The sequence below is a fragment of the Camponotus vicinus genome, unplaced genomic scaffold (genome assembly GCF_025532165.1).
Source record: "Camponotus vicinus isolate PSW18456_S1 unplaced genomic scaffold, iyCamVici1.0 SCAF_12, whole genome shotgun sequence".
Classification (NCBI taxonomy): Eukaryota; Metazoa; Arthropoda; class Insecta; order Hymenoptera; family Formicidae; genus Camponotus; species Camponotus vicinus.
In genome coordinates, this window is record NW_028141948.1 from 2851589 (window position 1) to 2867951 (window position 16363).

Below are 16363 nucleotides of genomic sequence, written 5' to 3' on the forward strand. Positions count from 1 at the left end.
GTATATGAATATTTTTTTTATTAATACATATCTATTGATTTCCTCGTAGATTCGAAAACAGCCCTTCAAATATGGCTTTTAATAAGTGTTGTAGCTCCTAAATCAAGTAAAATTACTTTTAAAATTGGGAACAAGAAAAGAATGTGGAAACCTACAATCTGGGAAAGTCAGGAAGGAATTCTAATACACTGTAAAGTAAGTTAAATTCCATTCTCGTTCCAGATCCGAAATAAAAAGAAAAATCGAAATTGATATTTTATCAAGAGACACTGATGTGTCTATAGAAGTTTTTTTTACAACAGACATTTTTACTGGGCGCTTTTTCAGTTTTTTGAAAAGATTTGTTAAAGTTAAACTAACATTTATAATTAGAGGTTTCTTACGATTTGTAATTTACTTTAGGTACCTGGCGATATTGAAAAAATATGTCAAGACAAACAAAATAAAATGCGTCAAATGAACTTTACGATGCAACCTTTTATAATCATCGTTGGACCAGAAATAACTGCAATCGAAAATATATACATTCGGCTCGATACAACATTATATTCTATGCCGACGGTATTAAAAGCATTGGATGTACTTTTCAAGATTTTTGTAACATTTAATGCGTGTTATCCGAAAGAATGTGAAAATATGTGGTATTTAATTCAGTGGGGAATTTATGAGATCCATACAATTTGGGATGAAAACATTCCCTTTCTATGCACTGCATTAAATAAAATAAAAAGAGGTTAGTTTTCATTGTGTATAAATCTGAAAACTTGTTTTCACAACTTGTTTGTATCATTTGCTTTTTTGAAAATCTATTATTTTTTATTTAGTAATATTGATTGATTGCTAATTATTGTAATGTATATATATATGTACACACACACACACACACACACACACACACACACACACATATATATATATATATAGTATATGCCACCAAACTTATTTTCTCATTAGTATTAGGTTTTATTAGTTTAGTATTAGCTCTTATTATTTGTTTTTGACATAAGTAACAATTAATTTTCTTGCGTCTTTTTGAAACATAAAACATTACGCTTAAAAATAATAATTTTTCAAATACTAACATCGCATTTTAAAAGATTGCTTTAGCCAAAAATGGATTGTCGAATTTGTTTAATAAAGATTTTCGGAGATACTCGAGCATATATTAAACATTTAAAATCATATCATCCATTTGAGATGACATATAAATGTATTAATCCTAAATGTTATCGGATATTTTCTTCTTTTTTTTCATTACAAAAACACTTAGATGCTAGATGTTCATTTCAAATACATCAATTACAAGACTCTGATAATAAAGATGATAATTTATCATTACAGACGTCTGTAATATTTAAAATGGAAAACATAACAGAAAATAATTCAATTACTAATACAAATAATTTTATAATTGAAAAAAATATTTCATCTAACGATATTGAAAATTGTGTGCTAAAATTCGTCGCTCAATTATATCAGAAACTTATTGCCCGATTAATAGTTCAAAAAATTATAGAAGAGTTTCGAGATACAATTCAGAATGTTTCTGAATATTTTCTTCAACAATTAAAATCACAATTACCTTCTAATTTATACAATTTTGATAACTGTAAGATATCTATATTGGAAAAAATTGATAGTGAATATAAAAGATTGCAGTATCTCCGAAAATCAATCATATTTTATCTCTCCACAATCATTCTTTATCGGAGAATACTACAGTAATAAAAGAAAAGAGCAAAACACAATTCTCACTGTTCAAAAATGTGAAGGTCAAATCATACCTATGCGTGAAACATTAAAGACTTTCGAAGACGAAAGTTTATTACGTACCCCACAAAATTATTGCGAAGATGTTTCAAAATTGGCATATGGCGTAAACGAGGAGTGTATATTCAATGAAATCCCTCATTTTGTGTGATTGCTCGATAAATATAACTTGCGATATAATGCATGATCTTTTCGAAGGTGTTTGCAGATATGATCTTGCGAAAATAATACAGTATTTCCTAATGGGGAATTTTTTCACAATGGAACATTTAAATGAAAGAATTAAATACTTTAATCATCAATCAAATTTCGATAAGGGAAACAAAATGCCATTGATAAAAATTGATCACTTAAAAAAAGGATATCTAATAATGACAGCATCAGAAATGTCTGCGATGATTTGTTACTTAACTTTTATTATAGGAGATCTAATTCCTTATGATAATGAAGTTTGGGATTTCTATCTCATACTTTGTGAAATTATTAATATCGTAACAGATACAATTATATTAAACGTTCAAATAAATTTCCTTAAAGGGTTAATAATTTCTCATCATGAAATGTATATACGACTATTCAATGATCATCTAAAACCCAAATTTCATTTTATGGTACATTATCCAGAAATTATTCGAAGAATGTGGGACCTCTTAAAAGTTTATCTTCTATTCGATATGAGGGATTTCATAAAATTTCGAAGAATTATGCGTCTATCGTAACATCAAGGAAAAATATAACATTAACATTAGCGATCAAATTGCAATTGCATTCTTGTTATAGATTTCTTTGTAAAAGAGGGCTTAACGATATAATTGAAATAGGTCCAGAAATAAGATTAGTATCAAGTGATTCGGATGCGCATTTAATAACACTCATTCGTAGGAAGACATTAGCAACTTGTTTCAACTCAATTTTTACGAATGTATCCCAAGTAGATGATAACATTTTAATGGAAGTTGCATGGATTCGATATAACAGCATTGTCTTTAGACCTAAATATGTGATCATTTCTAATGCTGATGAAAATAATTTGTCATTCGGGATAATGCAATGTATTATTTTAAAGAGCAGAGAATTATTTTATGTTGTATATAAAAAGTGTATTACTTTAGGTTTAGATACTCATTTTAAAGCTTATGAAATCGAATTGCCACGTGAGAATAGTACATATGAAATTTACACAGTTGATGTTTCGAAAGAATGTAATGTGAGGACATGCAATTTTCATATTTCAGGCGAAGGTCGATATTTTATTTCAATGTTCGACGTTTAAGAAATAATATCTTAGCGTTAATATTAATGTTCTGATAAAACACGCATGCACTTGTTCTAAAATATAAATTATAAAAAATATATATATAAATATATTATATATGTATTTTAATAATATATGTATTAATAATAATATATGTATTAATAATATATGTATTTTAATATTTAAAAAATGGTTCTTATATAAATATTATAATAAATCTTTTTTCAATATTTCAATATTGATTTGTCTTTAAATTTATTTCACATATTTTACCACTTTTTATCATAATATTAAAAATATTATTTATTTAAATATTTATTAATAATCATTTATTTATTTCAATTAAATATTTAGTAATAGTAAATAAATTGCTCATTTGTTTTAACTAAATATGTAGCTCTAGTAATTAAATGTTTATTAACTATTATAAAATTGCTTATTCTTTTAAATTAAACATTTAGTAATAGTTATCACAGCTTTAATTTCCCCTTAAGATGATTTAGTTATAATTACCAAATATCTGATAATACTTATCAAATATATTATTTTTACTATCGAACATTTAATTACAATTACCAGATTTTTTAATTTCTCGTTATCATGATTTAGTTATAATTACTGCTAATTTCGGCAATAATTGCCAACTCTTTTACACGACTATCTTACCAAAATTTGTTAATAATTACCAATTACTTTATCAAACATGTTGGCTAAACTAAATCATTTAATGATAGTTATCAAATATCTAATAATCTTAAACTGAATGATTTAGTAATATTTACAACAATTTAATACATATTTAATAACAATCATCAAAGATTTTATGATAAATATTAAATATTTAATAATTGTTACTAAATTGTTTAATTGATTCAATTGCAAACAAAATTTGTTTGCAACTAGACCAATTGAAGATTTAGTAATTATTATCAAATATGGTAATATTTATCAAATATTCAATTAAAATTCACAACTAAATATATTTGATAATTATTACCAATCAGTTTTTTCAGTGTAGAATAAAATTACCATGTGATCGTTATAATTTGTTGTACCGTTTAATTCATTCAAACTATTACAAATTTCACTGCATCAAATTTATTCGAACCATTATGTAACGTCAATTCAATCAAAATTCTCGAGAGCTACAGGCAATACAGAATCGTTTTTTTATATATTTAACACTATTATTACACTATCTGATTACAAATATTTTAAACTTATTTATATTTTGAGTCAAAATATTTATGATAGAAATATTAGTAAACATATTTTAAGTAATTAAAACCAAATTGCATTTTTTTTAACATTTGTAATCACAACTATTTTTTATTATTTTTATATATTTTTTTATTTACTATTTTTTATATTTTTATTATTTTTATATTAATATAAAAATATATTATATATCAATTTTTATTATTTTTTTCCATTTTATCATAAAAGTTTCTTTTAATGTGATTTCGGTTAAAAAATTTATTTTCTGTTTCGTTTCAAATCTGTATTATCCGACAAGCAAAAAATATATATTAAATAATTTGTCTTTTAGAATTTATAGCATCGTAATAGTACTAACGGAAACCGAGTAAGAAAGGTTCGATAAGATTGCAATCTCCAATATTATTGAAATTTAAGAAAAAAAGCGCTAAACGAGTATCCATCATGCTTGTTGCTACAATAAAGAAAATCATAAGGAAATTATTAAGCTCAATATTCTCACTAATGATTATTATGATCTTTATCTCATGCATACCAAGTAAGATAATCATTTGTATAATAACTTGTATAATAATTTGTATAATATTTGTATAATTTGTATAATATTTGTATAATAATATTTGTATAATATTTGTATAATATTTGTATAATATTTGTATAATATTTGTATAATAATATTTGTATAATATTTGTATAATATGAATTAGATTTATTTAGTTTATACTTATAATCGAAAGCACTTATTTAAATGATAAAACTTAATGATTGCTATAGGCAACTAAAGCCCTCCCAATTAATTATCCCCACTAATAATATGATTTGATTTTTAATTTATTTAGATCATTTAAAGAGTAATAATATTAATTATATTAATTTTCATGGACAAAATAACAAAATAAAGATATGGATAAATAATAATAAAAATAACACAAGAGAAATATATAACAATTATATATGCTATTTGTGGACTAATAATGTTCTTATATTTAAATTCCATTATACTTATAATAATCGGCAGAGAAAAATAGGGATGTATGTGGGAGGAGGTTGGACGTGTCTCTATCCTGCGGAAAGAGCATTCACACATTTTTCAGCCCAACAAATAATTGTTAGAAAACAATATTCTAGAAAAATATGTGAGGCGCAAGTGGCTGGATCGGGAATCGAACCGGAGTCTTTCGTTTTCCGGGCAATTGCTCTAGACCACTGAGCTATCCAGACCTCACACCTAATGCTGCTTTTTAACACAATGATATGCGACTCCAGAGCGATGTTGGTATCTCACTCGATGAATGCAATGCCGATTATGGAGGATATTATTTATATAGTTTATTATTATTTGTATAATATTATTTTATTTATAATATTATATAATATAAAAAATAAGAAATTAACAGACAACGTATACAGATTTTCTAATGTAACAATTGTGATTTCAATATTTTATATGAAAATGATTCTGTTTTTAGTTATTAAATAATTAAAATGTATGTTTTTATTTGGCAATATATGTAGCAATATTCATAATATTTAAAAGTATATGGTTTATACAAACATACGTATCTCGTATTTTGTATTAATTAATATACATTATGAATATTAATTTGTACATATCTCAACTTTTAACAATCCTCTTTTTATTTTTAGTAAATATAATTTTATTTTAATTCTTTGTGTTAGATAATATATATATATATATATATATATATATATATATATATATGTATAATTAACTAATTAATTACAATATTCTTATACTATTCTATATATATATATATATATATATAATTACTATTTATAACTATTTACTATATATTTTTATAGATACAACAATTAAAATGCTATTTAATAATAATTATTATCAAGTAATTTCTATAACAAAATATTTTATATAATATTACATATAATATTTTTATTCATATAATATTATTCTATTTATAATATTATACAATATTAAATATTATATTAATATAATTAAAATGTATATTTTTATCGAATAATATATTTAGCAATATTGACAATATATTTAAATATATATGATTCATACAAACGTATGTAAACGTCGTATTGTAAATGTTTCATATTTTGTATTAATTAATATACATTGTAAATATTAATTCATACATAATCCGATATTTAGCAAAACTTTTTTTACATTTGATAAATACAATTTTATTTTAGTAATTTCTTGTGTTAGATAATCTACACTTTGTTTATGGTTTTATAAATTATATTTATATCGTTACTTATACATTTTGATGACTTATACATTTCGATGATTGATGATTACATCTTTTGTAATAAATTGTAAAAATTTACTAAAAAAATATAAATTTAGAATTTTGACAAATAATTAATATATTTGTATCCTGCAAAAATATCTGTCACCGAATTTAATAACCTGTCACCGAATAATATATTTAGCAATATCGACAATATATTTAAATAAATATGATTCGTACAAACGTATGTAAATATTTTTATTTTTCTGTTGTAACGTAGAAGTACGCCGACTACTGTAAGAATAAGAGAAATAATGCGTAATAATATTATTTGGCTCAAATTCCATAAATCAATTCCTTTGTCTATTAATCTATATGTTGTTGCTTTTGTTATTTCTTTCATTGAAATTAATTATATTATTCTATACACCCATTTGATCAACGAGCGACAGAATCCGTGGCAACGGCATCGACGCATATCCTGTAGAGAGAGCATTTACACATTTTTCAATCCAACGAATAATTGTTAGAAAACAATATTCGCGGACTAGAAAAATATGTGAGGCGCAAGTGGCTGGATCGGGAATCGAACCCGAGTCTTTCGCTTTCCTGCTTTAGACCACTGAGCTATCACGACCTCACACCTAATGCTGTTCTTTAACACAGTGATATGCGACTCCAGAGCGATGTTGGTATCTTGCTCGATGGATGAAATGCCGATTGCCATGGAGGATCCTTGAAAAGATCGCTCGCTGACCAAATAAGTGCCGGTGGAGGTATTCGCGTGCACCGCATACTGGCTTCCGACTGGCCTTCCGTAAGAAACGGCACCGACGAGCATAACGCCGTAAAGTGACCACATCCCCTAAGATCCCTCTAGTAAATACTAAAATTCCCACTGTGTCAAATAGTAGTGGCGGATGGACCCTAAATAGGGTCGAAAATTTCAATGAAAAAAATAACGAAAACAATAACATATGGACTTATAATAAGGATGATGTGAAAAAAGAAGAATCACAATACAAAATTTGAAGCACTCAGTGAAGAAAACAATAATAAAAAGATTAACAATATTTAACGAATATTTTATTGAAAAACGTAATAGAAATACACTTTAATGAAAAGCGTCTTTTATTTGCGTTATTTCCAGTAGTAATATTTCTTATAATAATATCTTATTTGTTATGCAGGTAAATTTTAATATTACGTACTTTATATTAGATATTTTCAATGCTTATATTTTTGTACATAATTAATTAACAAAATTACTAGTATTATAGTAAATGAGTAATTAGATGCATGCATTTTACATGCACCCGACACATGGGCGATCGTATAATATGTGAGTGAGTGTATGTGTTCGTAAGTGCGAATGTGGTGTATTTGTGTGTGTTACATCATATGTATATATTAATGAAGCATAAAAAATAATTATTTTAATGTAAATTCATAATATTTAAGAAAAGATCTTTTTTATGCAATAAATTTTATTGATATTAAAAAGAACATAACTATTACATGATATTAAAACCAATATTTTAATTCTTCAAATATGATGCTATACTATTTTATCATACAAGTACCGAACAAGATTCAGATAAATTTAGTATAGCAAATTTTATATTTATTCTTTGCAAAAAGTAATAACTATCAATTATTATAATGAAAGTATTGATTAATTTATTATATAATATAAGTATTGAGCATTTTTATTAATAAACACATTTTTTTAATCGTTTACAAATTTTGATTACAGATGTATTATGAAATGTTGGCGTAACTTAATAAATAGGTTTCGTGGCAATCGAGCTAGAGACAATGAGCTAACTGTCCGTTATCGAGGTAATAGAATTCATTGGACTTCAGATTTATTGCGACACGTAAGTAAAATATACTTGTAAGTAAATTAAACGTAAAGTCTATCTTAAATACGGTATACTTTTTTGAGACACAAAAATAAGTATAATGTAACTATATAAGCAAGTACCGACATAAACATACAGATGCTTTGGAAATAAATGATGAAACTGTAAAAGAATATTTTATCTTGTCAAATAGATTTTAAAAAATTCATATAAATATGAATCTAGAAACGTCTTCATTTTAAATAAACAGGTTTTGTTTATGATAGAGTTTAACACAAACATTTCGTTAAAAAAGGATGCTGAAAATAATTATTTTCTTCAAACGTTTGTCTTTTATCAACATTTCATCGACAATCTCGTCAAAAATAAAATTTCCCATAATATTTAGAATTATGTGAGACGAAGCAATAATACAAGATCTTTCCAAATAGCAATAAAGCATTAGCAAATGATCAAAGATGTCTTTGCAAATCACAATCTAGAGTATCACAGAATAATATAAGCAAAAAAGGTCCGAATGATAGATCAGAACAAATTATATAAAAGGCTAAGTACCAAACGTTAGATATTGAAAATGTAAATGCAATTTAATGTGCTAATAAATATCGCATCTAATCAAACAAAGATCTTTACATATGCCAATATCGAATACAATTAGATGACAAACGTTAACGTTTCGATTCACTTCAAATCCTTATTAATGTATCGTCTTAAACAATATGATTTCTTAAATTCGTACATATAAAAACTATTGACGCAAGAAAATAAACAGCGGTGAACACAGCGGTGAAACAGTGTAAACACACGTTTATTTTCTTGCGTCCATAGTTATTATATGTACGAATTTAAGAAGTCATATTATTCAAGACGACATTGATAAGGATTCGAAGTGAATCGTAACGTTATCGTTTGTCATCTAATTGTATTCAATATTTGCATATGTAAAGGTCTTTGTTTGATTTATTGCGATATTTATTAGCACATTAAATTAACGTTTTTAACATCAATCGTTTGGTTCTTAGCTTTCCATATCATTTTTTCCCCAAAATCTAGACATTTTTAACAGATAGATATAAATGAATAAACAAAAGAAAATTATTTCTGACGATTTTTTTGGATTAGTTTGAAAAGATAGCGTTTCTAAGTCCATGCTGGTATAATTCTTCTTTCATTTTTGGTATAGAATATATTTAAGATATGTTTCTAAACTTTCTCTTGTTTCTAATTTAAAACTTTTGTATTTTCAAGTTATATTATATTAGTAATATTAATAATAACTCTAATCTTGCAGTCGTTAGGTGAGGTTGAACTTTAGGAAAGTTAATATTGTTGTTTGTGCATTCGCATCGCAAAGAGTCACATATCTATAATATTGATTATAAGATTTCTTAAGTACATTATAAAGCCTTATTCTCAACTTTAAATTGTCTAGACTATATATTGTTAAATATGATTAATTTTTAAGATAGGATATATTTCAATAAATGTATAATGTAACATAATTTTATAAATTATGATTACTTTTTTCATATTTGTAAATTTTGGGAATTGCCAAATTGTGCGAAAAATATAATTTAAAAATATAATAAATTAAAAATGTTTTATGTAATTTTAATAAATCAAGAAAATAAAAATAAATTACTATAAATGATTTTATTACTATAGAAGATTTTTTTATATTTAACATAAATTTAACACATATTTAACATAAACAAAATTTTTTTAAGTATATCTTTTTGTGTTATAAAATCGATATTTGTTTATGTATTACCTTTATATCATTACTGTTATCTTTATTAATGAGAGTTTTCTATGTAATAAATTGTACGATTCTATTTAAAAAAATATAAATTAAGAAACTTGACGGAAATACTAACAAGAAATTATTAACATGTGTTTTCCATCAAAAAAGTGCCTGACATCAAAATTAACACTGCAGTATTGATTATCAGTTAGTCGACGGAGACGGCTAAAGAATAATTCACTTATCAATTAATTGTAATTTTAAAAATTCTTTATTTCTTTATATATTTATTTCTTGTTGTATGCAACTTATAATTTATGTAAAGTAAAAAAATTATTTAACACTGTACATTTAATGACATTTACATTTCTCGTTTAAATAGCGTTGAAAATAGATATTAAGAAAAAGGAAATTCATTATTTGCTGCCACATATTGTAATATTGGTAGAAAAGAAACCATTGTGTCTTTTTAAAAATAATTGGCTTTGTAGCTCAAAAGAAATAATTTATAAATCATATTTTATATATATATGTATACGTAATATATATGTAATATATAATAATATATTAAAATGAAAAATAATTTTTATAAAATTGATATATATATATATATATATATACATATATATATATATATACATACATATATATATATATATATATATATATATACACAATATTAACAAAGAATGTAAAAATTGTTATCAGTCCAGATTTATTATATTTATTTACGTTTAAAATATATAAGATAAATATTTTAACTATATGGATTGCACAAAAATGTATATAGTATATAATAGTTAGCGTCAATGAGTATTATGAAAATAATTATGTAATAAAAACATGTAAACAAATTTTTTGATAATATTATCAAAAGTATTAATAATTATTATAAAAATTACTTTGAAAATTATAGATATGTAATTGAGTTATAAACTAATAAAGATCATAAAACATACATAAATAATACATAAAAGATAAAATATTATAAAATGAATAACACAATAAAAAATTATAGACAAAATAACATATAAATGTACCTGATATTTAAATTCAAAAAGTATGATATAATTATATCACATAAAATGGATTGGCATTGAGACGTAATATTTCCTCCATTTATTCATTTGTTCATTTATTAGTATCAGAGAATTACCGAAAGCTGTTTTTGATAATTTTTCCTTTAAATTAAATTCCACTGTTTTGATATTTAGTTTTGTTTTCTCTATAGGTGGTTCATATGGTAATATTTCTTTATTTTCGACTAAAGAATTATTCACATTTTGACAGTTAGCGCTAATATCTTCCATGATAATAGCATTCTCAGGTTTTGTTGGAAGATTTATTAAATCAACAAGAATTGAATTATTTATATTATTATTCTCTGTACTAAAACTTGAACAATCAAAGTCGACTGTTTTATTGCGAATCTGTAAAAATAATTCAAATTTTTATTATTTTTTCATTTTATAATTACATTGATTAAAAATAGTAGCAAATAGAGTCAGTTTAATTACATAATAATTAATATAAAAAAATAGAGAAAAAATATTAGAAAACATACACTGTATTCATTGAAATGTCTGCGTAGTTTCAATCGATTTAAAACGTTGGGAATCAATTTATTGAAATCAGACGAATTACATTCATTTAAAAGATCGCCCAAATCATCTACACTTTTAATATCATTCGCTACATAAAGAAAATATAAAATGTTAAATATAAGAAAATGCCAAATGTAAATATAAATATATATCAAACTTCAGTGTAAATAAAATAGGAGAAAAAACGAATTATATATTTATATAATTATATTATAAAATATATTATATATTTTTATATATTCTTTACATAAATTATAATTTATAAAAATTTATTAATTTATTGTGCACAACAAATAAGATTCAAAAGATGCGCGTAAATAAAAAATATCCAAGGTTGGTTAAATAATAAATAAGATAATATTATAGTTACAAAGAAATTTTTATTTGAAAAGAAATAATAAATTAGAAGTACCTTGACAAATATCATAGAAATGAGGCAATCCCCAACTCTTTAAAAGAAAATCCATTTCCTCGAAATGTTTCGAAATATCCGATTTTGAACAGAATTAGTCTTCACACATAAATGCGTATAATAATCGATGCGATTACTTCGACAATGAAGAAAATGCTAGAATATTACGGATGAGATCGTGGCGACGAGACCATCTTTTGTTTCATAAAAAAAGAAAAGAAAAAAGAGAAACAAAAGATGGTCTTGTCGCCAATATAATATTTATCTTATATATTTTAAACGTAAATAAATATAATAAATCTGGACTGATAACAATTTTTACATTCTTTGTTAATATGTATATATATATATATATATATATATATATATATATATATCAATTTTATAAAAATTATTTTTTATTTTAATATATTATTATATTATTATATATTACATATATATTTACATATATTACATATATATTACGTGTATATAAGGTAAATGGCTATAACTTTGTCAGCGGATATAATTTCGTCAGACCTTCTAAAATTAAATAAATTAAGCAATCTCGCGTATATCGACTATATTCGTATTGAAACGATGAAGTGTTCAAATCGTTTCAAATCGGGAAATATAGTCGATATACGCGAGATTGCTTAATTTATTTAATTTTAAGAAGGCCTGACGAAATTATATCCGCTGACGAAGTTATAGCCATTTACCTTATATATATATATATATATATATATATATATATATATATATATATACACGTAATATATATGTAATATATGTAAATATATATGTAATATATAATAATATAATAATATATTAAAATGAACAAATAATTTTCATAAAATTGATTAACTAATACAAATATAAATACAAATCGTTTTAACTTGTTTAATATTTACTAAAATATCTTTTTTATTTGAGATCCAATAATCTATATTTACTATATCTCTATATCGTGATATTTACATGTTAAATTTTCTTTTTTTAAAGAACACTTCAAAACGAAGATTTTGCTAAAATTACAGAAGAAATAATTGAGTTATTTCCAAAAGAATATAAAGAAACTTACTATATGCCACCTATACGAAAAAAGTATTCAAAAAATATGATAAAGCTGGTATCTCAAGAGGAAAATTGGTCGATAAATTTCGTAACGCATTAAAATTTATCCGTTCTGCTGAAAAGTTGAAAAATAATAACCACATTGAACAAAATGTCATTGTAAGCCAAGGTATTAATATTTTGTATTAAGATTTATCATGGAATTTTTGAAAAATATATAACTGGTTCAATAAATATTAATTTTTTAATGCTTCTCAGCTGATAATCAACAAATCGCAGAAGAACATAGAATTTGGTTGATCCATAACCAAAAACCACAGAATAAAGTTGATGAAAAATGGGATGCGTCATATATATTACACGTTGAAGATTGCGCTAGTAAAACATACAAAAATGTTAATGACATATTTATAAAGTGGCCTATATTGAAATTGGATTCTTCTTATATATTGGTAAATGTCTATATTTTGAAATAATATAATAAAATAAGGCTTTATAATAAAATAAGACTATATTTAAATATAAATAATAGAGGATGAGCTAATAAGACTCAAGCACGGAAATGAAGCGTATGATTTTTTCGTTTAAAATCTTTATTAAAGGAAGTAAACATTTTGGTCCTTCCTTTGGGCCTCAGCACAATTGTGATAAAAAGATGTTTCAATTCTGCATCATCGTCTCAATATATTCCATGAGCTCTCTATTAATTTATTAACTCTTTTAATTAAAAGTTGAGATGATATAATGTGACAATGATATTAAAATAATTGAAACAGTGCCGAGGCAGTGATTAAATTAATTAAAAACCATTATAACAATAAAAATGCTCTTTTAAAAATACTTTTAACTGCAAATTTTACTATTACTACTAACAACTACAAACAAAATACTATAAATTTGAGTATTAAATCTTTATTAATAATTTATTAAGATGCTAAGTTCACCAGTTTTAGGTATGATAATTTGTATTTATTCTTATAGATTGAAAGGGATTTTTATCGAAAATTTCCTCAATATAAAGAAAAGTTATTGAAATCTTGGAACGTAAATTTTGAAAAATTTTTCACTTATTTTAAAAAAAATTTATCTACAGGAGGGAACATTTATGAAAGTTTAATGAATGCACAGTATTTAAACTTAGGTAAATATTCGTACATTAAAAGTTTTATTTTGATTTGTAATAAGAACGATACACACATACACATACATATGTTTCATATATATGGTTATTATTAGACACTCTGTATATGAATATTTTTTTTATTAATACATATCTATTGATTTCCTCGTAGATTCGAAAACAGCCCTTCAAATATGGCTTTTAATAAGTGTTGTAGCTCCTAAATCAAGTAAAATTACTTTTAAAATTGGGAACAAGAAAAGAATGTGGAAACCTACAATCTGGGAAAGTCAGGAAGGAATTCTAATACACTGTAAAGTAAGTTAAATTCCATTCTCGTTCCAGATCCGAAATAAAAAGAAAAATCGAAATTGATATTTTATCAAGAGACACTGATGTGTCTATAGAAGTTTTTTTTACAACAGACATTTTTACTGGGCGCTTTTTCAGTTTTTTGAAAAGATTTGTTAAAGTTAAACTAACATTTATAATTAGAGGTTTCTTACGATTTGTAATTTACTTTAGGTACCTGGCGATATTGAAAAAATATGTCAAGACAAACAAAATAAAATGCGTCAAATGAACTTTACGATGCAACCTTTTATAATCATCGTTGGACCAGAAATAACTGCAATCGAAAATATATACATTCGGCTCGATACAACATTATATTCTATGCCGACGGTATTAAAAGCATTGGATGTACTTTTCAAGATTTTTGTAACATTTAATGCGTGTTATCCGAAAGAATGTGAAAATATGTGGTATTTAATTCAGTGGGGAATTTATGAGATCCATACAATTTGGGATGAAAACATTCCCTTTCTATGCACTGCATTAAATAAAATAAAAAGAGGTTAGTTTTCATTGTGTATAAATCTGAAAACTTGTTTTCACAACTTGTTTGTATCATTTGCTTTTTTGAAAATCTATTATTTTTTATTTAGTAATATTGATTGATTGCTAATTATTGTAATGTATATATATATGTACACACACACACACACACACACACACACACACACACACATATATATATATATATAGTATATGCCACCAAACTTATTTTCTCATTAGTATTAGGTTTTATTAGTTTAGTATTAGCTCTTATTATTTGTTTTTGACATAAGTAACAATTAATTTTCTTGCGTCTTTTTGAAACATAAAACATTACGCTTAAAAATAATAATTTTTCAAATACTAACATCGCATTTTAAAAGATTGCTTTAGCCAAAAATGGATTGTCGAATTTGTTTAATAAAGATTTTCGGAGATACTCGAGCATATATTAAACATTTAAAATCATATCATCCATTTGAGATGACATATAAATGTATTAATCCTAAATGTTATCGGATATTTTCTTCTTTTTTTTCATTACAAAAACACTTAGATGCTAGATGTTCATTTCAAATACATCAATTACAAGACTCTGATAATAAAGATGATAATTTATCATTACAGACGTCTGTAATATTTAAAATGGAAAACATAACAGAAAATAATTCAATTACTAATACAAATAATTTTATAATTGAAAAAAATATTTCATCTAACGATATTGAAAATTGTGTGCTAAAATTCGTCGCTCAATTATATCAGAAACTTATTGCCCGATTAATAGTTCAAAAAATTATAGAAGAGTTTCGAGATACAATTCAGAATGTTTCTGAATATTTTCTTCAACAATTAAAATCACAATTACCTTCTAATTTATACAATTTTGATAACTGTAAGATATCTATATTGGAAAAAATTGATAGTGAATATAAAAGATTGCAGTATCTCCGAAAATCAATCATATTTTATCTCTCCACAATCATTCTTTATCGGAGAATACTACAGTAATAAAAGAAAAGAGCAAAACACAATTCTCACTGTTCAAAAATGTGAAGGTCAAATCATACCTATGCGTGAAACATTAAAGACTTTCGAAGACGAAAGTTTATTACGTACCCCACAAAATTATTGCGAAGATGTTTCAAAATTGGCATATGGCGTAAACGAGGAGTGTATATTCAATGAAATCCCTCATTTTGTGTGATTGCTCGATAAATATAACTTGCGATATAATGCATGATCTTTTCGAAGGTGTTT

The 16363-nt window shown here is 24.3% G+C and overlaps 3 protein-coding genes and 1 long non-coding RNA gene across 5 annotated transcripts; 3 read left to right on the plus strand and 1 right to left on the minus strand.

Moving 5' to 3' along the window:
• Positions 1 to 54: 54 nt before the first annotated feature.
• On the plus strand, positions 55 to 4633 carry LOC145963567 (uncharacterized). Its single transcript, XM_083085649.1, has 3 exons — positions 55 to 195; positions 403 to 733; positions 4575 to 4633. Exons 1-3 carry the CDS (start codon positions 142 to 144, stop codon positions 4589 to 4591), a joined length of 402 nt encoding a protein of 133 aa, XP_082941775.1. The 5' UTR covers positions 55 to 141; the 3' UTR covers positions 4592 to 4633.
• A 3404-nt stretch (positions 4634 to 8037) lies between these two features.
• LOC145962931 (uncharacterized) lies at positions 8038 to 12276 on the minus strand. 2 transcript variants are annotated; one of them, XM_083084438.1, is made up of 4 exons: positions 12091 to 12276; positions 11639 to 11766; positions 11231 to 11504; positions 8038 to 9694 (listed from the first exon to the last, which is right to left on the minus strand). In XM_083084438.1, exons 1-4 carry the CDS (start codon positions 12143 to 12145, stop codon positions 9687 to 9689), a joined length of 465 nt encoding a protein of 154 aa, XP_082940564.1. In that variant the 5' UTR covers positions 12146 to 12276; the 3' UTR covers positions 8038 to 9686. The 2 variants fall into 2 exon arrangements, with proteins under 2 accessions (XP_082940564.1, XP_082940563.1); XM_083084437.1 differs by having other exon boundaries at positions 11115 to 11504.
• Positions 12277 to 13085: 809 nt separating this feature from the next.
• LOC145962516 (uncharacterized) lies at positions 13086 to 14187 on the plus strand. The gene is made up of 3 exons (XR_014435871.1): positions 13086 to 13315; positions 13405 to 13598; positions 14128 to 14187. It is a non-coding gene; the product is annotated as an uncharacterized LOC145962516 (long non-coding RNA).
• A 75-nt stretch (positions 14188 to 14262) lies between these two features.
• Positions 14263 to 15127, plus strand: LOC145963190 (uncharacterized). Its single transcript, XM_083084893.1, has 3 exons — positions 14263 to 14287; positions 14439 to 14584; positions 14792 to 15127. Exons 1-3 carry the CDS (start codon positions 14263 to 14265, stop codon positions 15125 to 15127), a joined length of 507 nt encoding a protein of 168 aa, XP_082941019.1.
• The last annotated feature ends 1236 nt before the right edge of the window (positions 15128 to 16363 follow it).

Coding starts and splice junctions, on each gene's coding strand:
- LOC145963567 (XM_083085649.1), top strand. CDS start 142: ATGTGGAAACCTACAATCTGGGAAAGTCAGGAAGGAATTCTAATACAC. Junction 196..402: donor GAATTCTAATACACTGTAAA/GTAAGTTAAATT, acceptor AATTTACTTTAG/GTACCTGGCGATATTGAAAA.
- LOC145962931 (XM_083084437.1), bottom strand. CDS start 12,145: ATGGATTTTCTTTTAAAGAGTTGGGGATTGCCTCATTTCTATGATATT. Junction 11,767..12,090: donor TTTCTATGATATTTGTCAAG/GTACTTCTAATT, acceptor TTCTTTATGTAG/CGAATGATATTAAAAGTGTA. Junction 11,505..11,638: donor GACATTTCAATGAATACAGT/GTATGTTTTCTA, acceptor TTATTTTTACAG/ATTCGCAATAAAACAGTCGA.
- LOC145963190 (XM_083084893.1), top strand. CDS start 14,263: ATGAATGCACAGTATTTAAACTTAG. Junction 14,288..14,438: donor TGCACAGTATTTAAACTTAG/GTAAATATTCGT, acceptor ATTTCCTCGTAG/ATTCGAAAACAGCCCTTCAA. Junction 14,585..14,791: donor GAATTCTAATACACTGTAAA/GTAAGTTAAATT, acceptor AATTTACTTTAG/GTACCTGGCGATATTGAAAA.